At 39.0% G+C, this 27544-nt stretch overlaps 1 protein-coding gene across 1 annotated transcript; it reads left to right on the forward strand.

Annotated features, from left to right (window-relative positions):
- Window positions 1–9966: 9966 nt before the first annotated feature.
- Window positions 9967–10392, forward strand: LOC130463604 (uncharacterized). Its single transcript, XM_056832785.1, has one exon. It carries the CDS (start codon window positions 9967–9969, stop codon window positions 10390–10392), a length of 426 nt encoding a protein of 141 aa, XP_056688763.1.
- Window positions 10393–27544: the final 17152 nt, after the last annotated feature.

A 27544-nucleotide genomic window follows, 5' to 3' on the forward strand; every position in this document is an offset into this window, starting at 1 on the left:
TGGATTTTATACTTCTGAATCTTTGAACTAGCCAAACAGATTCAACTTATATCACATTTGAGTAAATAAACCTACATTCACTCAAATCCATGCGAAATAATAAAGTCATAAAATCTTTCTTTAGCTTTGAACTCTATTGTCTAGGCGTTCTAACAATAGTTCACATCTTTTGTTACTTTCAACAAGTAAGACTAGCTTGTCTTAAGTTGATCTAGAAATCAACCAACTTTCAAAAGTCCATTAAAATAGAGTTTTTGAATGTTAACTTGTTGATATGGTCTAAGCAACAATGCCAAAGATTAATGGAACTCAAATCAAGGGGTTGATTTGAACCTTAGTAAAGTTCTTTAAAGAGTTGTTTGTTTTAATCAAGCATATTGACTCAACCTGTAATTGACCATTTCATTCAAATAAACAAACAAACATTGTTTTTGTTCTTCTGAATGTGAGTCTTTCTGTGTTTGAAGCAGAAATTTAGGTATGCTGATTATGGAATAAAATAGCCATTTAGTTCCAGCCTTTGAAAGGACTTAAAACAAACTAGATGACCCTACAACTAATGTAGCATTTCCATGCTTCATTTCCCACTTGTAGGTCATTAGTGTATCCTAGCTTCATTTGTTTGAGTTATTACTGAAGTAAGAACCTCAAGCGGTATATGATACCAAGGAAGTTTGATTGCTAGGTCACTTCTCTTTAAACTTATAGGTAGAGCCGGAATCGTAAATTCCTTTCATTTGTTCCTTTGTTTTCCTATTTCTTGTACCCTTTCTTATAGTCTTAAGAATTGAATTCTTTAGTGTTGACTTTTATACTTTGTTAGACATGTCCAATGTCACCCCAACAAGGTTCTTTACCATTTATGTTGAATATTTTGTTTCAACTAGATGATCTTACCAGAAGCTTCTAAAGTTCTCTAAGCATCGATCTATTCGAATGTCTAGGGACTAGACTCATTCGAGAATTAAATGGACAAAGATATTAGGTTGTTAACCATTGGTAAAGCTGAGCGTATTAAACTCAATGCTTTATGATCTCAAAACTACATTGTATTTTGAATTCACAAGCACCAATTGGTTTGCCATTCGATTTTGATATTCGAAAACAACCATAAAAGTCGTTATAAGAAACGTACATTTTAAATTGCTCACTTTCTCTCATTTCCGTGAATCGTTCTTGGATTCACTACCAATCGAGGAAATTTACTGTTACCTTTCTAAAAGGATTTATTGCAGTGCAAGATATTTAATTATAAACAATAATTAAAACATACATTGAAGCATGCAAAGTCTAAACATTTATCATGAATAATAACTTGAAATTAAAGCAACCATGCAATTCAAACAAGTTATTAGCATTTTATTCGATTTTATTGTTCCGGCAGGTGTGAATAAAATGATTAATTCCAAGATCCTAAAATCATTGAAGAACTAAGCACAGTTTGTCGACTTAATCCTAGAACATCTTAGGTAAGCAAAAGCCTTTTGCTAATAGTCTAGAAACTATTCTTGGTTGATAGGTACGTCTAAGAACTTATTAGGTAAACCTATCGAATTTGCCACGACATAAAAGGACTCCTTACTTATATCGTTGAGTTTCACCAAAACTAACATGTACTCACAATTATTTGTGTACCTTGCCCCTTTAGGACCAATAAGTAACACCTCGCTGAGCGAAAACTATTACTAGATTGATGTAAAGGATATCCAAGCAAGTGTATATTTTGGCATGGCACCTTTTAACTCAATTTTTAAGTTTGGAACTTAAGGCTCTTACTATGTTGGTTAGATTTTAAGTGAACTAAAATCCTTAATCATGCAACATAATCAAGCTTTTGATCTCATGCATTTTAAGACATATTTAAAACAATAAATAACTTAAAACATGCATAAGATATTTGTGATCTAGTATGGCCCGACTTCATCTTGAAGCTTTGACTTCAAAGTCCGTCTTGAAAATCTCCGTGGGAGGCACCATTTTCTCCAAATAGGATAAGCTATAACTAATTACAACTATTTGATGGTTCGCAGACCATATTTGAATTGAAAAATAACTTTGGTACTTTAGACCAATTACATTCAAATTAATGGTACGCAGACCATATTTTCTATCCTATTTGGGCCATACTAGTCACTTCATAACCTGCAAAACAGTACATATACAATATATACCATTCACCCATTCATTATCATGAATGGCCCACATAGCTGGTTAGTAAAACACATTATGCATCACGTAAACATTTGCAGCAATTAATCAAGGGCACCAATAATCTACCAATTATTCAGTCCTTATTAATTCTAATCGAGTTGTTTTAACCTTAAGGATTTGTAGACCTAATCAAGAGTTTATGACTAAAAAGCTCTCCCACTCAAACCAATAAATTCATATGCTTTACTAATTTTAAACATAAAATTGTATTTCTAGTCTAACCGGAAACATACAAATTTAATTAAAATTTAAAGCTCATATAAATTTACAATTGAATCCAAAATTTAATTTAATTTCAGTCGCATTTAAATTAATTCATGATTTTAATTTTAGTAAAATAATTAGAATAAATTCCATTTATTATAATTATAATATTCAAAATTAAAATCCAAGAAATTAATTCAAATTATTAATTTTAAAATTAATTAAAATTACGTGAACTGAAATTTTCAAATTAAACATTCAAAACGATCTAATCGTAACGCAAACACCCTACGCGTTGCACGTCCATGGGCCGTACGCACACAGCCATTGCTGGCCATGTGCGCGCAGCCCATGCGCTCGTCGCATAGCTGCTGCTGTCCTATCGCAAGCCTCCGCACAGCGCCCCATCGCACGCGAGCTATCGCTCGCAGTGCGCGCGCGAGATCGCTCGCTGGGCGCGCTGGCTCGCTCGCTGTGCGCGCGAGCCATCGCTCGCTGGGGCGCGACATCGCTCGCTGGGCGAGCGACATCGCGCGCTGCGCGCGCGAGCCATCGCTCGCTGGTGCGCGACATCGCTCGCTGGTGCGCGACATCGCTCGCTGGGCGAGCGACATCGCGCGCTGCGCGCGCGAGCAGTGCTGGGCGCAGCGCTCGTGGCACGCGAGCTTGCGCTCGCTGCGCGCGAGGCTGCGCGCACTTGTGCGAGGCAGCGCGCGTTGTGGCGCAGCTCGCTTGCTGCCCACACGCGACTGCCTTGGCTCGCCCTTCGCCCATGCCCATTCGTTCATTGCTCGTGGCACACGACACAAGGCAGGGCTGCTGCCTTGTGCTCGTGCACTACGCCCTTGCTCATTGCATTCGTGCCGCACGGGCGACGAGCTCCCTTGCTCGTCGTCGCATGCCCGCATTATACAACACCCCTTAAGGGTAACACGAAGCGTCCATTGCTTCGTGCGTGCAAGTTATATGAACGAATCGCATAAAAATTTAAAATTTATATTTAAAATTAATGACAAATTAATAAATATTATTAATTTCATAATTTTAGGGCGAAAAATCGAAAATTTATTATCCAATTGATTTCCGATTGTTATGGATTCAAGTCTAGGTCATAAAAATTTAAAATTTATCGTAAATTTACAATTTTTATGGTGGTTTTTAATCATAGGTTTCTAATTAAATTACAATTAATTATGAAAATCAAATTAATTCTAAATTATTCTAATTTTCAACAAATTAATCATAATTACAAATTAGATTGCATAATTAACAAGACTAGGCATTCAAACTTGTTAAACATATGCAGTAGGTCAATCAAAAATTCAAGATTTATCAACAGGAATCGCAAATATTTAATTTAACATCTTAAATTTACGAAATTTTGCATTCGAAAAACTAAAACCTTCGAAAAGTCATAGTTAGGCTTCGAATTTGAGAATTCTGGGTTCGGCAGAAAAATATTATTTTTGTCAAAATTTTAGAATGTCTTTTACATGCGGAATTGACACAAAAATCACTCAATTCGGATGAGTAATGAAGAAACTGCCGAAAAACTGCGTACATATAATTAAATAAACGCAATTTGCAATTAATTAACAATTACGAAAATTAATCACCCCTTTTAATTCTTGCAAATTTGTAATATTTAACCATGTTCATGCAATTTAGATTATGAAAATAATAAGGGGCTCGTGATACCACTGTTAGGTTATGATACATATGACATTTACATAGATCATGCGGAAACAACCATTAACCCAGGAAACATATTATTTACACATAATCATATAGCATAATTAGATGCATACTCTTTGTTGCGTGCCTTCCCTAGCTGCGCCCGAACCGAACAAGAACAAGTCTTTTAGGACTCCAAGTGTCGTCCCTCCGTAGAAAGTCCACAGCACGTCCGGATCCGCCTTAAGATTGACCAACTAGAATCGCCCTTAAGGTACTCAGAAAATTCGGCACTTTTGGGGCAAGATGGGTGTTTGAATTTTCTCTCAAAAACCTCACTTTTGAATACTTTGAAACTTATGTATAAATTATGACCCCTAGGCCTTTATTTATAGAGTTATGGAAAAGGAATCGTAATCCTAGTAGGATGCGAATTAATTGGAATTAGAATCCTACATGAATTCTATTTAATTAATTTATCCAATTTAGGAATAGACATTTAATCATACACTGACTCTTGCAGATTCAGGAATCATGCATGAGCACAAACTCACACACACACGGCAGCCACAAGGACTGCCCATGCGTGCGAGCTGCAGCCCACGCAGCAAGGCCCACGCATCCGTGGCCTTGGCGCGCGCTGGGCTTGCGTGCGTGCTTGCTGGGCGATGGCCTGGCTTCGTGCTGGGCCTTCGTCCGGCAGGCCTCGTCCGATGCTAATTCGTACGATACGCTTCCGATTAAATTTCCATTTCCGGAATCTATTTCCGATACGAACAATATTTAATATTTCCGATTCCGGAATTAATTTCCGTTTCGAACAAATATTTAATATTTCCGTTTCCGGAATTATTTTCCGATTCCGGCAATATTTCCGATTCTGACAATATTTCCGTTTCCGGCAATATTTCCGATTCTGGTAATATTTCCATTTCCAATAATATTTTCCGATACGTACCATGTTTCCGTTTCCGGCAACATCTACGACTTGGATAATATTCATATTTCCGATACGATCCATATTTCCGTTTCCGGCAATATCATCGTTTCCGGAGTATTCATTTCTTGCCCGTGACGATCTTAGCTCCCACTGAAACCAAGATCCGTCGGTTCCGAATATTCATAGATGGAGTATTTAATGCCATTAAATACTTGATCCGTTTACGTACTATTTGTGTGACCCTACGGGTTCAGTCAAGAGTAAGCTGTGGATTAATATCATTAATTCCACTTGAACTGAAGCGGCCTCTAGCTAGGCATTCAGCTCACTTGATCTCACTGAATTATTAACTTGTTAATTAATACTGAACCGCATTTATTAGACTTAACATAGAATGCATACTTGGACCAAGGGCATTATTTCCTTCAATTAAAAGAGAAGAGTTTAACAGTAATACTTCGTACAACCCAAGATACGGAGGCAATAAGAAGGTTGTTAACAACGATGCATCTCCTTCAAAACCAACGAATATGATCCATAACATCGGTACAACATCTGCGTTTCAACTTCGACCTCAACGGAATTTCACCCCTTTGAACATGAGTTACGCCCAAGCCTTCTCAAAGCTTAAAAAGGCCAACCTCGTCCAACCCTTGAACCCGAGGGGACCACCAAGGAATCCACCCCCCAACTATAACCCAAACAAGCACTGTGAATATCACCAGGGGCAGGGACATGACATTGAAAGTTGTGCGGCTTTCAAGCATCGTGTACAGGACTTGATAGATGAGGGAAAGCTTTCTGTTGGAGCCTCATCCAATAAAGTCAAAAATTCTCAACCAAACATCACAGATAATCCCCTCCCAAATCACAAGTCATCTGTTTCCATAAACATGATTTCCACCACTATCGACGATTTCGACCCAACCACGCTGATCACTAGAGATAGTCCCTGTGTGTATGAGATACTTTTGTCAGAAAATTATAAATGTATAATGTATGATTTCTCGACCAAGGAAAAGGTTAAAATAACACCTTGCAAAGACCTCAGCTTCACCCTCACCAAAGATCCCTTTAGTGACATGTGTGGAACGCTGGGGTATGATGGAGCATTTTTCATTCTAGACTGTGATGAAGATGAAGATGAAGATTCCACTTCTGCTATGACTATTGTTGAAAATAATAACGTGGTCCATCCCACCACAACGAATGACTACGGGCGTCCTATATGCCTTGATGATCTCAGCGATGATGAGGTAGTAGAAGTAAGTCATTTGACCCGAGCAGGACGTCACTTCAAACCTTCTTATCTAGAAAATGACAACCCGTTAGAAGCTTTACGGAAGAAGGATAAGGGAAAAGAGTTAATGACCGAGGAAGACGGTGCAGTGGATGATGCTATCAAGCGCATGAAAGAGGTCAACGCAAATATTTCTATATGGAATTTACTCGGGCATTCGGGACCCCACAGAACCGCCGTGATTAAACACCAAGAGGAAGCTTCGATCAATCCTTCCATTACCCCAGATCAAATTGTAGGACTCATCCATGGTGTGGACCGCACTCTTATGTTCACAGATGATGATCTGCCCGAGAATCCTAATCATAACAACTCTTTGCATATCACGGTAAGATGTAATGGATGGAATATACAGAAAGTATTGGTCGACAATGGGTCTACTATCAATGTGTTCCCTTATCGACTCCTAGCTAAACTCAGGCACTCTAAAACCGATTTATCACTGTCAAGCCAGATAGTCCGTGCGTACGACAATGCAAAACGAGAAGTGTTGGGTTGCATAGATTTATTCATTGAGTGTGGTCCTGTGGTCAGGGAAGTGAACTTCACGGTTATTGACATTCAAGCCTGTTTCAATCTGCTGTTAGGACGACCTTGGTTACATGACAATAAGGCGGTGGCTTCAACGTTACATCAAAAGGTGAAATTACTTACAGATCATGGAGTAGTCACTATCCAGGGCGATTTGGCAGATGCGAATGTTTTCTCTGTCGAAAAATCCGTGCTCCGGCTAGATGAGGAAGCAGGGACTCGTTTGGATGAATTCAATATATATTGCATTCGCACCGACTCTGATCATGGGAGGATAGATATCTCTGGCGATGAGAATATGCACAACGAATCAGAAGACCTAGATGAAGACCTAGGAGAAGACGAGGAAGGACCAACACATAATGAAACGGATGAAGATGAATTAAGAACTCCAGATGTTGGGATAAACAACGAGCAACCAGAACAACCAGGTGAATCTTGGAATAGTAGCAATTCTCACGAAGATAGCATTGAAGGCTGTCATGACGGATCAAAAGATGACGACTATGATCTAGATCTCAATGTTACGAGTTCCTGTTTTAAAATCCGCACAAAAGCATTAGTCTCCTTCCCAGAGTACAGGTATGATGCCCGGTATCAAGAACTTCCGGTATTGGAAAAAACAGATGGAACTGATGATCCAGTAATACATTTATACAAGTTTGCCAATGTTTTAATTCCCTTGGGCATTCCGGAAGAACATCTCCCTAAGTTGTTTGATCGTAGTTTAAAAGGACCAGCGTTGTCATGGTACTGCACTCTGAACCCACTTATTAGACAAGAATGGGAAAAGGTGGCACAAGCTTTCGTTGATTGGTCTCGCGAGTTCAGGCAGACAGATACCGAGAAACACGCGTTGATTGCAACGAGACAGACAAATAATGAGACGTTTTCTCATTTCTGCTCTAGATGTTCCCAGAAAAGATCTAAGCTCCGACACTCCATTACCGATAGAGAGTTCATGCTGATAATCTTAAGGAACCTTAATGATTACTATTATCGTCGCATGGTCACGATAAGATATGGTGATCTCAGTCATATGGAACAACACGGCTTTGATATTGACAGTTACAAGCTGCTTGACGAAAGACCAAAGGTGAACCCGTATACCGAGTCGTCAAGCAAAAGAGTGTTTGCTCAAATTGACGAACCTTTAAGTGTGGTGTATAGCCGGTTACGCAAACAAGGAGTTCTCCAAATAAAAGGATATGTACATGCCTTACCTCCACTTGAAACGAATATGGAGAAATATTGTGATTATTGCAATCAATATGGTCACATAACTGACTTATGTTATGATCTCCGGTGTGAAATTCAAGACCTCATTGATCGCGGCATTATTGATTCTGTTCATGCAAGACCCAGACAAAGGGAGATTAACTCTCAACTTACAAGACCTAGACGAAGAGAAACCCACTTCCAACCTCTTTCATCACGACGTTGGTCGTCTCCGTCAGAAATTTTTCGAGGACTCCTTGACAAGGGAATTATCAAACCACTTCCTCGTCGCCCAGGAGCTGACCCCATTGGACCTGATCTCCATAAATATTGCCACTATCATCAACTCCATGGGCATGAAACTGACAAATGCCACGCTCTTCGTCTGCGCATTAACCGGATTGCTAAAATATCACACCTGAGTCATAAAGAATCAGTATCCATAAATGTTTTGTCAATTTGTTCAAATGAAGACGATCCCATTGAGCTTGTGACACGTGAACCAATCAGTGAAAAGATGGGACGACTAACTTTGGCAGAATCAAGGGATCCTCCACCCCGATATTGCAGATCGATCAACCAGTGTAAGCCCATTTGGATGGATGACGAGAACTTAGCCGTGAATAGTAACAATGAGGAAACGCCCGCGACTACTGTGACCTCCATCCAATCGATTATGGAACCACATATCTTCCTGAATAGAATTAACAAAGACACTAAGAAGGCATTTGCTCAGGTCTGCATGACATGGGCGAGATGGTTATACGCTCTTGAATTTGATGGATATAAAGAGAAGGCCGGCAAAGGTTCATCTAAGGTCTAAGACACCAGGGAAAGCAAGGAAGGAATATTTTCATGCGTTTCCTGTCTGAAAGAAGCTAAGGCGTTGTAATGAAACAAAAAAAAAAAAAAAAAAACCAAAAAAACAAAAGAAAGTCAAGAAAAAAAAAAGACAAAACACCAAAAAACACAAAAATCGTTATCCCCCATTTGAGAACTACGTGCAGCTTGATCCCCTAAAATCCCTCATTTCAAACACCCTTCATATTTCTTTTTTTCTTCCTTTGACACTTCCTACCTATATCGTTGGGGGTACGTAGGCAACTCAAATTATGAGTTCAGCTGTTTAAATAAACCAAAACAATACTTTTATTTAGTACAGAACTACGACGGGTCTGATTCTCTGCTTATCACATGCACAAATACTCATAAGACTTTATTCAAAATGACTACACACGTGGAGATACGTAGGAAACCTTCGGGTGCGACCCTAAACAATTAACAATTTTTTTCTTTCAACAGGAAAAGAGCCCCTACCAAAGCTCTTAAGATACGGGAGAACTTTACTTGACTCACAAGGGCATGTTAGCACAAACAACATGAGTGCATAATCCTATCACGAAACACATGTTCAATACGGAAGAAATGTGTAAAAGGGATACAGGCCCTACTCTTTTATTTTATTTTATTTTCCTTATTATTGATGTTAGGAGTAAGAAGTAATCATTCGGATACCATAAGTGGAATGGAGATGAACGCCAAAAAACAGCAAAACGACGTGTTACTATCCAACAAATAAAAGAAACAACTGTGATCCTCTAACAATCACCTATCTAATCTAACAGAGTCAAATTCCAACAATCTTTCTGGTTCCGTAGAAGTATTTTTTTTTTCTTTTCAAAAGTATGACGTTATTTTTAAAAAAGTCAAATTTTCAAATCAATAAGTCGTGTACTTTCGCTTCCTGCATTCACATTCTTTTATTATTATTTCTATTTTTCTTTTTCCTATCTTCTTTCTCTCATGATTTTGACCTTGGGTATCCTGTGTTTAGGTGAAAACCTTGAAGTGCATATCACCTTGAATTGAAGCCTCAATCCCCCGCTAAATGACATACCACCCTCTACACCCAAATATTTCAAGCCAAGACCCAAAAACAAATACCTTTCAACCCCTCACCAAAGGCCTTCAATTGATGATGAAGATGGGATATATCCCAGGCGAAGGTTTAGGTCGTGACGGCAAAGGCATGAAACATCCAATCCCCATTATGGAGAAGCAAAATCGCTATGGTTTGGGGTATGATCCAAGCAAGGACCTCCACGTCATTAAGAAACCATCCCTCACATTGAATGGGCAATTTGTATTACAACACGATACCGAGCCCTACTACGAATTTCCTGAACCATGGTATGACCCAGTTAAGAAGCAGAGACTTCCAGGACTAGAAATCTTCTTTGCTGAAGCTAGAGATGAGGAATTAATCAAAAAATGGTTATACAAGGAACCTAAGCCTAAAGAGAACATTGATTAGATCGAATATTTGAAGCAAGGAGTTTTGAGGCAATTATTTACGAACTTTGGAAATGAAGGAAATCTTGATCCAATGGCGCTTACTCTACCGGTTAATACAAGGATTGAGCGTGAAGGCAATGTCCACCTCAAGAACAAAGAAGCTTACATTCCACCCGTTTTAGGTGATCCAATCCCCAAGCATCTTTCAAATCCACACCTTACCCACTCCTCCGCCTCGGAAGGTTACGAAACCGATAGTTCATCGTCTAGCCAATCATCCCTTCATACCCAGTCTTATTATTCTGAAAATGAAGACCTTGAGTGTGTTAATAAACCTAAATATATCTGCATGCAAGAAGTTAATTTTGATCATAATGAATTATCTGATAATGAATCTTTCGATGAGCCTAAGTCATGCATGATGCCCATAGAAGAGTCAATAGTTGTAAATATTGGCACTGATAGTAGTGTAAAAGAAGTAAAAATAGGATCCTCACTTTCCCCTGAGGAACAAACTGCATTCATTGCATTGCTTAGGGAGTACGTAGATGTATTTGCATGGTCATATGCAGATATGCCAGGTGTTGACCGTAACATTGCCGAACATCGCATTCCTCTTTATCCCAACAGCAAGCCGAAGCAACAAAAGCTCCGAAGGATGAAACCGGAAGTTAGTCTAAAAGTCAAAGAAGAAATCCAGAAACAACTCGACGCCAATTTTATTAAACCAATCAAACACCCTGAATGGTTGGCTAACATAGTGGTAGTTCCCAAAAAAGACGGAAGGGTCAGAGTATGTATCGACTTCAGGGATCTAAACGCTGCATCACCAAAAGATTACTTCCCTTTGCCTCACATTGACGTACTGGTGGATAGTACCGCGGGGCACGCCATGTTCTCATTTATGAACGGATTCTCGGGCTATAATCAAATACTCATGGCAGAAGACGATATGCCAAAGACGTCATTCATCACCCCATGGGGAACATTTTGTTACCAAGCAATGCCGTTCGGTTTAAAAAACGCAGGGGCCACTTATCAACGAGCTGCAACAACAATTCTACATGACCTTATTCATGATACGGTTGAAGTATACGTGGATGATATGATTGTCAAAAGCCACGATCGAGGGGAGCACATAAGTGCATTAAAGTCATTTTTTGACAGGATTAGAAAATATAATTTGAGATTGAATCCTCAAAAATGCGTATTCGGAGTTACTTCTGGAAAACTGTTGGGCTTTATTGTCAGCAAAGATGGGATCAAAGTCGATTCCGATAAAGTGAAAGCCATTCAAGAACTTCCTCCACCAAGAACGGAAAAAGAAATTCGGGGATTCCTAGGAAGAATTCAATACATTAGCAGGTTCATATCGCAACTGAGCACTCGATGCGAACCGATTTTCAAGCTGTTGAGGAAAAATGTTCCGAAAAAATGGAATGAAGAATGCCAAGCCTCATTTGACTCGATGAAGGAATATCTCTCTAACCCTCCAGTATTAATGCCACCCAAGCCGGGAGAGCCTTTGATTTTATATCTCACAGTCACAGAAACTGCCATGGGAGCGTTATTGGCTCAATACCAAGAAGGCACCAAAAGAGAAATTGCCATCTACTACCTCAGCAAAAAGTTTTTGGATTATGAAACCAGATACAATCCTTTAGAAAAAGCTTGCATCGCCCTCATATACGCCACTAAGAAGCTACGACATTATCTACAGGCTCATACAACTTTCCTTATCTCAAGACTAGATCCTATCAAGTACATCTTTGAGAAACCAATTCTCACTGAGAGATTCGCGAGATGGCATGCAATGCTTTCAGAATTTGATATTCAATGTGTAAACCAGAAATCTGTTAAAGGAAGGGCGATATCTGAAGCATTGGCTGATGGACCAATATCAGGAGATGAATTTGATGACGAGTTTCCAGATGAACATTTACTCAACATTGGGATATCTAGGTGGAAAATGTACTTTGACGGAGCATCTAATAGAAGGGGCAATGGCGCGGGTGTTTTGCTCATTGATCCTTATGGAATTCATATCCCTTTTGCTGTGAAATTGAGTTTTCCAACGACTAATAACACGGCAGAGTACGAAGCTTGCATTTATGGCGTTAAGGCAGCCTTAGCGGCAGGGGCGAAATACCTCACAGTATATGGAGATTCTAACCTCATTATCTCTCAAACAATTGGAGTATGGAGAGTCCGAGATGAGAGATTACAAATGTATACCGAGTATCTCCAACAGTTCATTCCGTACTTTGAAGATATTGACTTCAAGCATCTTCCCCGGGAGCAAAACAGTTTCACGGATGCATTAGCAAACTTAGCGGTAAATTTAACATGGGAAAACAACGTAAAAATTCGAGCTGTGACTATTGAGGAAAGTGATTCACCGGTAGTCAACCTTGAACATATGATTGCTGCATTGACTTTGCAAGATGATAAAGATGCTTGGTATGCTGATATTAAAAAATTTCTAATCACCGGTTGATATCCTGAAGAGAGTCATAAAAAAGACCAATTGGCTATCCGGCGATTGGCAGCTCACTTTGTAATACTAAAAGATAGATTGTACCGCAAGGGTTTTGATGGAACTCTACAATTGTGTGTTGACAAAAAAAAATACAAAAGATCATGGGAGAAATTCATGGTGGTGAATGCGGTCCGCACATGAATGGCAGGATGCTAGCTCGAAAAATCTTGCGAGCAGGTTATTATTGGACCACTTTAGAAAGCGACTGTGTCCATTTTGTGAGGACTTGCAAGAAATGTCAATTTTTCGCAAATCTCAATCACATGCCACCTACCTCCTTACATAATCTCACTTCTCCATGGCCATTTTCTAGTTGGGGTATAGATATCATCGGACAAATTCACCCAAAAGCCTCGAACGGACACCAATACATTTTAGTTGTTGTTGACTATTTCTCGAAATGGATTGAAGCAGCGTCATATGCAAAGCTATGGGCAAAGCAAGTCTCCAAATTTGTGATCAACAACATCATATGTCGCTACGGAGTGCCTTTTGAAATCATTTCTGACAACGGCTCTCACTTTGAAGGGCACTTAAAAGAAACTCTTGAGAAATATAAGGTTAGACATCATCAGTCTTCCCCTTATCGTCCTCAGACCAATGGAGCAGTTGAAGCCGCCAACAAAACCATTCGAACGATAATTGCAAAAATGACAGAAAAAACCCGGGAATGGCCTGACAAATTACCATATGCCCTTTGGGGGTATAGAATTTCTATTCGAACTCCAACAGGGACTACTCCGTATTCTCTAGTATATGGAATGGAACCTGTCCTTCCTGTGGAAATCGAAATTCAATCACTCCGGGTTATGAATGAAAGCGAGGTATCCGAAGATCAATGGTTCAAGGTTCGGTACGACGAGCTGGCCCTAGCAGACGAACGAAGGTTGGAGGCCCTAAACAACATCCAACTTTATCAACGACGTATCGCGCGAGCTTTCAATAAAAGAGTGCGAGATAGGGGCATTCGAGAAGGAGATTTGGTCTTGAAAGAGAATCGGGCTCCAATACATGATCCTCGTGGGAAATTTAAGCCTAACTGGTCAGGCCCATTTCTGGTCAAACACATCACCTCAGCAGGGGCAGTGAAACTGGTCGATCTTAACGGCGACGAATTCCTCCATTTTACCAACCTTGACCAGCTTAAGAAATATTACGTCTAGTATTTTGATGATCGTATGATCCATGATGTATCCTAGTATGAGTAAGATAGCTTTCAGATATATTAGTTAGAAAAGCAAGCCTCGTAATATCCTGAACTACGCTTTGACCTGATTCCCTTATCATGGGATACGTAGGCAATCCACATGGATTCGTTCAAAAATAAAGGTGAAATCCATTACATATTCACTTATCTTTTTTTTTAAGCTGAAAAGGCATTGGCCCAGCCATTGGAGAGAAGGCCAATGCGTTAGTCAAGGGGCAATTAGCTCACCTGATGTATGCCACTTAACTCTCAAGATCCGTTAGGCCAAAAAAAGAAGGGCATAAAAGGAGAGTAATAGAAAAGAAATGAGAGAAAAAGGCCTAAGCAATAAATGGATCATAAGAAAAGAATAGAGAGAAGCCCAAAAAAAAAAAAAAAAAAAAAAAGAACGTGATGTATTGTATATGTACGTCAGTACATATATATGTATATTTCTAAATTTTACCATCACAAGATATTCAAAACTTACCATGTGTAAATCTTTATAAGTCCCTTGCATTACTAGAGTAATTTAGTGTCATCATTTGCGTGAATACTTTGTTTTGCATCCATGGTCATAAGTGCATGTTTGGCCTTATCATGTGAGGATTCAATCTCGGAAACTAACAAGTCACTATGGTCTTAATTAAATCGTGCAATGCAGATTTTTTTTTTAGAACGAAAAACATTCTTAATGGCTTCATTTTATTTCATCGAATTCCCGCATTACATTGATTCTTTTTTTTAAATTACCTTAAGCCTAATACTTAAACACACTACAAAGCTTGCTAGGGCAGTCCCTAAACAAGTATTACATCCATAGGAAATACAATTTCAAAATAAGAAAAATAAATAAACAAACAACCATTAGGAAGCCATTTTTTTTTCTTATCATCACTCCTCCTTCTTTATCTTCTTGATGACCCTACTTGAAGACTCAACCTCCGTTTTAGGCCTCTTATACATTCCCACATCTCCACGACGCCACTTTTCATAGCAAGCATCAACGATTGGGTACCTTAAAACGGGAAGGAATGGAATTTTCTTTGTTCGCTCCCAAGCAATAAGCAATTGTAGTAGCGACTTATCATCAATCCAATGAGTTGTGCAGTCGTCAGTTGGAAGGTCCCTAATGAAGGTTTGCCGCTGCCCGATTTGCCTAAGACACCTCCATGGATAATAGAAGGTGATCTTCTTGACACTCGGAAGAACTACACCCCTCTTATTGGCGGTACTATACACAATTTCCTTGATAACTAAATGTGGAGTCACCCATTCCTTTTCCCCTGAGAGCGCTAAACTCCACCTGTTATTATCCCTCATTTCACGATATAGATTGGAGCATCCTCTGGAAAGGATGATTTTAAGATGATAATTAAGTGCTCTCAAAGGATTCACCAACTTAAACTTCTCCATTAGCCACAAATGAAGCGCTAGCGGACTCCCTTTCATGAAAGAGAACGGTTTTTCCTTTTGTTGATCAAGGCTTAGGACTAATTCTCCCAATATTATTGGTCCTAGCCTACACCCATTAGACACTTGGGGCACATAACCAGCCACATTTTCGTCACATAGCCCAAGATCCTCTTTGAACAACAAAAGACCCATAAGAGCAATCATGAATGCTTTAACTCTAGCCGAGCCATAAGAAATAGCAAGTTCGAGATTAGTACCCTTGGCTCTAAAAGGTTCAAGAACACAATTAATAAGAATAGAATATCCATGATGGAAAGTCATACCATCATAGTGGGAAAGACCTAAAACCTCACGCAGATAACCAGTTAAGGAGCTACATTTTGTCGTGATAACTAACGGCTTGTCCGCCTTTTTGAAACATAGTAGACCCTCGATTTCCTCCACCATAGGAACCATCTCTTCACCATTAAAGTTAAAAACGTGTTTTTTCTCATCCCAACACCTGGTGGATGCATAAATAAGATCATAGCAAAGAGGGAGTTTTAGAAGAGGAAGAAGGGAATCAAAGAATATCTTGGTATCGCCAGATTGCCCGTCAGCAACTTCCTTTCCCATGGAATGCAAGAAATTCTTATAATCCACTTCATTCATATCACTTAGGTTATTGGGAAATTTAGCATTCATGGCCATGATTACAGGATGTATTGAAAAGGGGGCAAGAAGAGAAGGAACTCTCAAAATGCACCCAAAGTGCTTGAATTACAAGGAGGTAAAAGATTTGATTTTCATGCTTAGCCAAGCCACGACTTATATACTAATGTTTATGTCTTCAAATCTTCTTAAATCAGAAATATTGACCCTCCCCATAAGCCATGACAATCTTACAAGAAAGCCATGCAACCAGTCAAGCTAAGCCACGTCAAATTCGTCTTTTTCCTAAAATTTTCTTTTATGATACCCAAAAATCCTTTCCCATTCTGATCCCATGTTGTAAAAGTATATTAATGATGAGGATATGTCTTCAATCCCATCTTTAATACACCATTAGAGCTTGCAAGTCCTAAACCGGGTCATACCAGGTCAAATCTGCATATTTTCGTCATCCTTTTTTCCAAACTGTTATTTGCATTGAGTTTACCTTTATTAATCATTTAATATACATTTATTAAATGAAATGAAAAATTTTACAAACTTTATTTTCTAGAACAAACACAAAATTCACAAGCTGAAAACGCTATCTTATGCCCGTTTTCGCCTGAAAGTCAAAATTTTCAAATTTTCGACCATTTAAAAAAAAACACAACCATGTTTTCTTTTTATATGGATGTCATTTTGACTCTCAACGTAATCACTAACACATCCAGTCTCATGCAAGCGTCGGACCAAATATCTGACGTTTTGCCCAAATCAGCATGTCAGAAGGTGTTTCGCTCAAAACTTGGCCTTGTACAAGTCATTTAGTCATGGATTTCCTTAATTCCTTCAATCCATTCTTAATTTATCAAGTTAAAAACCCCTCGATTTTAAATCCGAACATCAAAGTCGAGCTTTGACCAACTAAACAATTCTCGAGATTAAGCGAACTCAGCCAACTTTTCAGTTGCGACATTTCAAGCCAACTTTTCAGTTGCAATGTTTCGGGATGAATAACTCTATTCTTCTTGGACCTATCATTTGGTTTTTCAACCACACATAAGGAAATTATTAAGTAATTAATCAGTCCTTTACAAGCCGGTTTTTCAACCGCCATATTAAGTCTCACTAATTGAGATTTTCTAAGCCAGTTCTTTTCAACTGCATTGATCAAGTCTCATTAATTTAAACATTAATTGAGATCTCTCAAGCCGGTTTCTTTTTCAACCGCAACAAACCAATGATTGGATCTCATTGTTTTGATTAAAGCCAGTTTTCTTTCAACTGCAATTAGAGCCGACAATTGGCTCGCACCTATTCGGAGTCCATTCGAGCTGGTTCTTCAACCAGTATCAAGCACTTGTTACCTCAAAACTTTCCTTCTAGATCAAAATTTTGCGTCTTTTTATCAAACATTGATCATCGTTTGTTCCAAACTCGATCAATGAGGGGCATTCTGTAGACATCAAATTTTGATCCCCAATTTTGTATGATCCTCTGTCAAGGAAAATATTTTTTTTAATATAATTTTTGCTCGAGTTTCTTTGTTCATTACCTCGGCGGTAATGGTAAGACGATTTAAGGAGTAACAACGGTAGTAATTAAAAGTCCGAAAATATTAACAATAAAACAAAGACGTTTTATTTAAATGCCCAAAATCCTTACAATGTGTACTTCTAATCTACCAAAATAGCAAAAAATCGAAGTACAAATCGAATCGTGCGCATTTCGTGCCGGAAACCTCCAAGCTTCACTTGTTCATAATTATGAAAACCACGAGCGCCACTAGTAGCACAAATAACGCCATGAGCAAGTTCAAATACAAAGTTAGCATCCGAAAATGCTCATCGAAAGGAGAAGGAGGTGGTTGATCTTGGTTGTTGGGAGCCATGGGTGCCGCGAAAATGGAAGATTTTGATGTTTTTGGATAAGGTGGAGATAAGAAATAAGTGGTAAGTGGTGAATTGGATAGGGGTAATCTCCTTTTATAAAGGAGTACTCCGTATTCAGTATTGTATAATATACTTCGATTCTACCGTATAATACCTCAATACGCTAACAATAACTTAATTCGAGTTTATTATGTGTAGCGACACGCAAAGATTTTCGTGTCTATCCCTTATCCAATATCACTACTTAAGGTGTTTTGTTTTATGTCTAGAGTTGTACAAATTTATATGTTACTATGAGTTTGTACCCGGAAAGACAAAAACTCCAATTCATAGGACCCGGAATAATAACGTACTATGACCGGGTTAACATTACTTACTACTAACGTAACACTACCAACATACGAGACCGACTAATTATAGCAAAACAATGCAAAAATGACTTAACAAAAAAAAAGTAAATTACTAACTAATACACAATTAGTCACTAATTTACTAACTACCTAATTTACTAACTACCTAATTAACTAACTATCTAAAATAAACAAACTAATAAAATAAAAAAGAAAAAAAAGAAAAAAAAAGGGAAAACAAAATCAAAAAGACAAAAAAAATAAAAACGAGCCTAATCTAACTAATCCCCCCAAACAACCCACGTGAAGCCCAAATAAAGAGGAAAAAATAAGATAAAAAATAATCTAAAACCACCACACAAACCCACGTACAGCCCCCAACCTCCTTTTAATTAATTTTTTTTTAAAAAAAAAGACTAATCTAATCACCCAAATTTCATGTGAACTCTTCCAAAAATTAAAAGAAGAAGCTGCCAACAACATGAATGGATTCAGAAATTAGAAGCATTTGTCAAATCTTTTATTTTGTTTTAACTTGGAGGTAATTTGTAAGTAAAAAGCTACCTTCATGCATAGGTCTATCTAGGAATCTCCAACTAATTCTAATACAACAATATTGGTACCCGTTCAACTGTACAAACTGATTCAGTAAACGTCATGCCTTTCAACTACGGATGAATACAACCCAGTCATTGGTACATAATAAGCCATTCGGATTAGCATGATAAATAATGTTACTAATCCTATTACTCAAATGGTATATTTTACAACAACTAGTCTCTCTACTACTAATATGGGATGTATTAGGTACTTTCATAAAAGAGAGGTATCCCTATCAGAATATACACCATGAGAGTAATACTTCTAAAATAGTGCTTCCCGAGAAGTACTATATCCCAAAAACACTATTACTATTAAGAGGGGGCATAATACGTCATTGTTCTAACAATGTGACGACGACCTTGTTAATATGCGGTATTAAAACGAGCCCTCGGGTAAATGACGTACGAATAATTTTTCATATGACGCCCTCTTCGTAATAATGGACCTACATTTCTAACGCCCGACGTTTTTAAAAAAACGAACTATAACCTCTTTCCAAAATGATCATCTTATTTATGATCTATCATGATCCAAAAATACATTCTTTAGCCGACGACGCTAATGGTCTTTATTTTTCTCTAAGACGCGTATCTTGTTTAGCCCGTTTGAGCTCAAGGACAGTATAACTTATCAGTTTGGCAAATAAAACAAAAGCAGTTATGGGTCAATCAATTCATGATTAATCAAATTTTCTTATTTATTCACAAAATCCTCCTACTTATCTATTTTTATTTCGTATAACCTTCAACTATTGTTTATTTGCAACTTAGTCCCTTCCACCCCTATAAATACCATCATCTTTTCTCACTTAAAGGAGGCCCAACGCCCATCATTCTAAGCTCTCTAAAAAAAAAGCTCTCATTCACTCACTTGCTTTTTAAGTTTCTCTAAAAAATCAGTAAGAAAAAAAAAATAGTTTCATTCAAGTCAAAAAATAGTTTTAGTTAAAGTAAAATAAAAAAAATCAAAAAAAACAAGTTTTTAGTTTAATTAATATCAATATTCAGAAAATCAAAAAAGAAGTTATTCAATTTTCTTGGACAATTCACTTTGCAGTCACTTTTTTATTTCGATTGATCATTTGGACTAATCTCTCAAACATTGCTAGTCAGAGCCAAAGGTAATATTCTTGTTCCTTTTATTTTTGTGAATTCCAATTATTTTTCATACATTACTAACCTTTTTTCTTATGTGTGCTCTATAACCTGTTAGGGCACTATACGTGCCGGTTACCTAATTTGGAAACCAACTAGAATTTGACCGACCACGGGTGAGACTCGAGGGTGAGTGTATGTGAAGTTTTTTTTTTTTTACGTATGTTGATCACCAAAAAATGTTTTTATCAAAACAAAATTAAAGTGAGAAGGTGCATAAGAAAATTCGACAGAAAGATGGTGGAACTTTAGTACTAGCCAATTTCTTCATTTTCTTTTTTTTTGTCAAATTTTATTGATAACTATATAAAATATATTCACTTTTCAAAATTCATAAAAGAAATTTTTTACAGAAGCTTGAAGTATTTAGAAGACCACGACATTTAGAATTTTTCAAAAACAAGTTTTAGAAAAATCACAATAAATCCTAAACTTCAGACTAGCAAAACTATCTTTTTCAGGTTCCGATTTCTTCTTTGGTGAAATTCGAGTAGGTTAACTTATTATTTTCTAAAATCTCAAAGAATATCATAGAAGGACAAAATCCTAAGCTTTCTAAATTGACCTCTCCCACCTCCACACGATTTTTATTCAATTTTATAGAAAAACAGAAATCTAGGAAGACTGTTTCTTGAAAATGACAGTTTCAAATAAATAAGTTTTATTTTATTAAAAATATTAAATAAACTTTAAAATCTGAGCTTTTTATACACATGACTCCAAAATGTTTCTAAAGTCTATTTTAAAAATAAAAACGTGATTTTGTTTTCAAATAATTAATTTATAATTTAATTTCACTTCAAGGTCTAAAAAAGGAGCATCTTTAATGAAAAATTATTTATAAATTATCTACTTCTGAGTTTGAAACCATTTTTTAACACGTTAAAGAAAACACTTAGATCTTTCCAAGAAGGTATCAAACGCTCAAATCCGAGTTCGGGAGGTCTTGGTATTAAATTTAAAGTTCAACGAGATGTAATTTTCTCAACATTTTTTTTAAAAAAGAAAATTAGTTTTCTCTTATAAAATCCGATTTACCCAAAATAAATTCCTATTTTTCCTAGATAACATATTTTGTAAGTATACATACTCCAAACCATTTACCACTTCGTTATACTTACCTAAAATTAATTTAGGTTAAGTTAAGTAAAGTGGAAAATTCTAAAATAAACCCAAATATAAGTTTTGTTTACTTAGGTCGCTACTTTCCAAACATCCAAGGCGAAGAAATATGAAGACTAGTCAAGGAAACACAGTTCAAGGCGAAGGAATCAAGACTTGAAGTTGCTCATTAGATAGGAATTCTGATTATTGTAATATTTATTGTATTCATGGCACTTGTAAACTAAAGTTCCACCACCAAAGTAATAAAACAACAAAAGAATTATCTTATGCACACTTCCTAATAATAAATTATTCGAGTGTTTTTTTTTATTAAATTGGTTAAATCACTTTGCATGCTTGATCCATATATCATTTCACATTTGCATGAGATAAACCTAGTGACTTGTGGTTTATGACCTTGAATTGAATAAACGGGTCAAATTGGAAATTTAGTCATATAGGATTGTGAAGTGATTCACCCACTTATAAAACCTATTATCATCAAATTTTGTTACCTATAATGAATCACTCTCAGTCTAGTATGACATGATTTCTATTATGAAACTATTATTCAATTTTAGGCCATATCAGGTGTCCCAACTTATATGGTCAATTTCATAAACCCCAAACACATTACCTCAAAATCCACTCAGATAGCACATTACTATCCATCCTCAAAAGAGTGAAGTTCAACCCAAAATAAACAAGTCACAAAGTACAAAACAACTTTCTTTTCAGAAACAAGTCAATCCAAAAGTCGTCAATCGGGACGCATTTTATCGTTAAGATGTCTTTCACAGAAGACTTTTATGGTGTCACTAATCGGGGTGATTTCCACAACCTTAATGGAGCGATTTGATTCCCAAAAGCAAGTCAGTTAAAGACCTATTGCCAACCTTGTTCTGAGTTATTCAAAACTCTATTTCCCTTCACCCATTGGAATTGACCACATAGGAAGGGACACCTGTCAGAACTACGTAGGGTTTTGATCCGGGAGTGGATTCAAATCCCACAATGACCGGTACGTAGGGCAACTTTAATGCTCAAACCCACCATACATCACCAGATTTATCTCATCATATATTATATCATATTGCATCCGAGTGTGTTTGACTACTTGTAAATTATGTGACATTATGCGTTAAGTTAATAACATCGTGAATTATCATAACCAATTATTGTAAGAAAAATAGGGACAACATATTAGTAGGAGCCTGTTTTAGAACAGATGGAGAGACGAGTTCCAGACGTTCGATCTTCCTAACTTATACCCCGGGCCTTAATCTTTGATTTCAAAAGACCAGATCTCATAGGAAAAAAGCCTTTTATTTTATGGAGCCATCATTGTTTTCGGAAATTTATTTTTTATTAAATAATTATTTTTCCCCTGAAAATGATGATTTCAAAAATCCGGTCCCTATCGGATAAAATAGGGTGGCGACTCCAAACTTTTAAACATTACAAGCCCAACAGTTGGCTTATGTGGGATTCTGACCATAATCTAGGACAGTCGAGAATCGGGTCCCTCAGGAGGGACGACACTTGCAGTCCTAAAGACTTGTTCTTGTTCGGTTCGGGCGCAGCTAGGGAGGGCACGCAACAAAGTGTATGCATCTAAACTATGCTAAATGATTATGTGTAAATAATATGCTTTCCTGGCTTTATGGTTTTTCCGCATGATTTATGTTTTGTCATATGAATCATAACCTAACACCGTTAAGAGACTATCTCACCCGCTTTAACAACGAATCAATCACTATCCCCAACCTACAGCAGGAGGTTGCAGTTCTGGCTCTGATGAGGGGAATGCAAGAGTGCGAATTCAAGAAGTACCTCGGCAGGAAATCATACACTAATCTGGGCGACGTCCTACACAAGGCAAATGAGTACATCAGGGGGGATGAAATGCCGGATACAATCCAAACTATAACAACCCCCGGGCGGGAAAAGGAGGAAACAATTTTCACCAGAACAATAATCAGCAAGGGGCAAACCAGAAAAACCAGAATAGCAGAAATGCCAATCCATAGGGGCAGAGACCCCGACAGGATAGAAGGGAGTCCAGAGGACTCTTTGATAACTACACTCCGTTGAACACACCGCGGACGGCAATTTACAACATAAACAACAAGATGGACGGTTGGAGAAGGCCGCCACCAATGCAGAGTAAGGAAAGAAATGTCAAAAAATTCTGCGACTTCCATAATGAGCACGGCCACCTCACAGAGGACTGCAGAGACCTCAAAGACAACATTGAGGATATGGTCAGAAAGGGGTATTTTTTGCAGTATAGGGCGAGGCAAGGAAATGGTAACAACAACTCGGTGGGGGGAAACCCTGCCAATTCATACCGGCCACAACAGCAGCAAAATTAACAACAATACCCCATAATCGAACAGCCATATCAGCCACCTAGAATTGAGCAAAGGCAACCGGAAACCAGTGCCAGAGCAGAACAGAGGGATGGCGGAAAAAAACCACCCGTATATGTAATCTCAAGCGGCCCAGTACACGGAGGGACGATAAGCGGCACCAGCTGAAGTTTGGAGGAACACAGGCACATGGTAAACTATCACAACACAAGAGTGTGGCCGAACCCACCCAGCATACCAGTGATGACATTCTCGGAATCGGATTGCAGAGGCATCATTTTCCCGCATGATGACCCGCTAGTTCTAACAATTGACATAGCAAATGCCGATGTGAACCGAGTACTGGTAGACGGAGGTAGCTCAGCTAACATCATTTTCTGGGAAGCCTTCAAGCAGTTGCACATACCAGAGGAAGAGCTTTAAAGGGTGAACTACCCAGTAATCGGTTTCTCAGGATCTACGGTGTATCCAGAAGGTAGCATACGGCTGCCAGTGAAAATCGGAGAGGGGTCTGAAATGCGAGATCTCATGGTGGATTTCCTAATCATCAAAGTACCAGCGGCCTACAATGTGATCATCGGCCGTCCATTCATACACGACGCGCAGGCAGTAGTCTCCACCTATCACTTGACAATGATATATATGTCGAACCTGGAAAGGCCGGCAAAGATAAGGGGGAGTCAGTTGGCGGCAAGATCCTGTTACTTGACTGCTTTGAGAACACCGGGAAGAATGGTCCCAGAAGTAAACTTGACTGCTGAGCGGGCAAGGCAAGAAAAAAGGCAAGAAAAAAGGCAAGAAAAAAGGCCGGAAAAGAAAAACACGACGAAAAGAGGTCGAACTGACCTAGACATGGAACACTTTGACAAAAGACCGGTAACAGCACCAAGACCAATGCCAGATGGTCTGACGGAGAATATTGAGCTGGAGGTCGGACAGCAGGATAGAACGGTCGTGATTGGTACAGAAATGGGGAATGACATGAAGGTCAACCTCATAACCTTGCTAAGAGAGCATGCAGACATCTTTGCATTCTCAGCAGATGAGATGCCTGGTATCGATCCAGAGATAATGGTCCATCGGTTAAACGCCGACAGAAATGTTAGACCGGTACGGCAGAAAAAGCGTAACTTCTCCACGGAGAAAATGGCAGCAATACAAGAAGAGGTGGATAAACTGTTGGCGGCAGGTTTCATTGAGCCATGTGATTACCCTGAATGGTTGGCAAATGTAGTAATGGTAAAAAAGCCGAGTGGGTCATGGAGGATGTGTGTAGATTTCACCAACCTTAACAGAGCATGTCCGAAAGATTTCTACTCGCTGCCAAGGATTGATAGGCTGGTGGACTCTACCAGTGGCCACGCAATGCTCAGTTTCCTAGATGCTTTCTCAGGATATCACCACGTCAGCCTGCATAAATCAGACAGAAAGAAGGCGGATTTTATCACGGATGCAGGAGTTTTCTGCTACAAGGCAATGCCATTCGGGTTGAAAAATGCAGGGGCAACGTATCAAAGGCTGGTCGACAAGGTGTTTGCCGACCAAAAAGGCAGAAACGTGGAGGTCTATGTAGACGACTCTATCGTAAAAAGCCGGAAAGAGGAGGATCATATTACCGATCTCCGTGAAACTTTCGAGACTCTGAGAAAGTACAGGATGAAATTAAACCCGAAGAAATGCGTCTTCGGAGTAAGATCAGGAAAACTTTTGGGATTCTTAGTCAGCGAGCGTGGCATAGACGCTAACCTAGAAAAAGTAGAAGCAATCATCAGTCTGCCGCAACCCAAAAGTGTAAAAGACATACAACGGTTGACAGGAAGAATGACCGCCTTGAACAGATTTGTGAGCAAGTCGGCAGATAAGCAGATGCCCTTCTTCACAACCTTAAGGCAAAACAAGAAATTCAAATGGGGGCCGGCAGAGCAAGAGGCTTTTGAATCTCTAAAAAGTCACCTGAAGAACCTACCAACAATAGCAAGGGCAAAGGAAGGCGGAAAATTACAGTTGTACATATCGGCGTCGCCAAAAACAGTCGCAGCAGTACTGGTAGCAGAAACAGAGAACAAAGTGCAGAAACCGGTATATTTCGTGAGCCATGTGCTAAACGGCCCAGAAACAAGATACACGTTGGTGGAGAAAATGGCATATGCAGTCCTTATCGCGGCTAGAAAGTTAAGACCATACTTTGATGCACATACAATCGAAGTGTTAACAAACTTCCCTCTCGAAAAAGCCATTAGCAAGCTAGATACATCAGGCAGGCTGTTAAAGTGGGCAATAGAGTTGTTAGAATTTGACTTAGAATTCCGGCCCAGAACGGCAATCAAAGCCCAGGCATTGGCGGACTTCATAGTTGAAGCGTCATACCAAGAAGATGAAGTACAAGCTGAAGTATGGGAAGTGTCAGTGGATGGTTCAGCTGCGCAGACAGGCAGTGGGGCCGGAATAATCATGAAATCGCCAGGAGGAGATATCTTTGAGTATGCTGTAAAATTCACGTTCGCCGCGTCAAATAATGAGGCAGAGTACGAGGCAGCAATCGCCGGCATCCAAATGTGTCTCGCAGCAGATGCCAAAAGAGTAACACTGACAACAGACTCCCAGCTAGTAGCAAGTCAATTCAGCGGAGAATACGAGGCCAAAGAGCCATCGATGATAAAATACCTGGAAAAGTTGAAGTCAGTGTCGACTCAGCTAGAGAAATTCAGTATTAATCTGGTACCTCGGGCAGAAAATACGCTGGCAGATGCGATATCAAAGTAAGCAAGTTCGAATATCGCCGACTTAAAAAAAACAGTCATGATGGAAGTCATGAATAAGCGAAGTAAGGAGTCGGAAGAATTACGGGTCATGGCCATCACAACTACTACAGAGTGGTACGATAATATCCAAATGTATATACAGACTGGAGCCCTACCAGCAGATTTGGCAGAAGCCAAAAAGACAAAAAGGGACGCGGTTTGGTACATCATCCTGTGGGGACGATTGTACAAAAAGTCATTCAGCCTGCCATTCTTAAGGTGCCTGACAGCATTCGAGTCAGCAAGGCTGATCGAAGAAATGCACGAAGGGACATGTAGGAACCATGCCGGTGGAAAACCCCTTGCCATCATCTGCCAAAGACAAGGCTATTACTGGCCAACAATGTTAGAAGATTGTCGAGCATACGTAAAAAAGTGCGAGAAATGTCAAAAATTTTCAGCTGTGATAAACTTGCCGGCTAATGATTTGATGCCCATTCTGAACCCAATCCCATTCGCGCAATGGGGAATGGATATTGTAGGACCATTCCCAATGGCAGCCGGAGGGTGCAAATTCTTAATAGTAGCAGTGGACTACTTCACCAAGTGGATCGAAGCGGAGCCGGTAGCAAAAACAACGGCAAACCAGGTGAAAAGGTTTATATGGAAAAACATAATAACAAGATTCGGACTACCGCAGGCGATAGTTTTTTAACATGGATCACAGTTTGATTGTGCACCCATACAATGCTTCCTGGGATTATACAGGGTAAAGTTAGCCTACTCATCAGTATGTCACCCACAAAGAAATGGGCAAGCAGAGGCGGCGAATAAGCAAATCCTGGCTGCGTTGAAAAAGAAATTGGAAGACTGTAAAGGCAAATGGGCAGATCTTATGCCAGAGATTTTGTGGTGCAACAGAACTTCTGTTAAGGAGGCTACCGGCGAGAGTCCGTTTAAGCTAAGCTACGGGTCTGAAGCAGTCATACCGGCAGAAATGGCTCTGCCAACCATGCGAATCCAGCATTACGATGAGGAAAGAAACGATCAGTTGCTACGACATCAGTTGGACTTCATGCCAGAAATCCGCATGAAAGCAGAAATCAGTTCGGCAGCATACAAAAGCAGAATGAGCAGAGCATACAACAAAAAAAGTAAAACATCGGCCTCTAGGAGTAGGA

Source organism: Spinacia oleracea, chromosome 6 (genome assembly GCF_020520425.1).
Source record: "Spinacia oleracea cultivar Varoflay chromosome 6, BTI_SOV_V1, whole genome shotgun sequence".
Lineage (NCBI taxonomy): Eukaryota > Viridiplantae > Streptophyta > Magnoliopsida > Caryophyllales > Amaranthaceae > Spinacia > Spinacia oleracea.

Coding starts and splice junctions, on each gene's coding strand:
- LOC130463604 (XM_056832785.1), top strand. CDS start 9,967: ATGACATACCACCCTCTACACCCAAATATTTCAAGCCAAGACCCAAAA.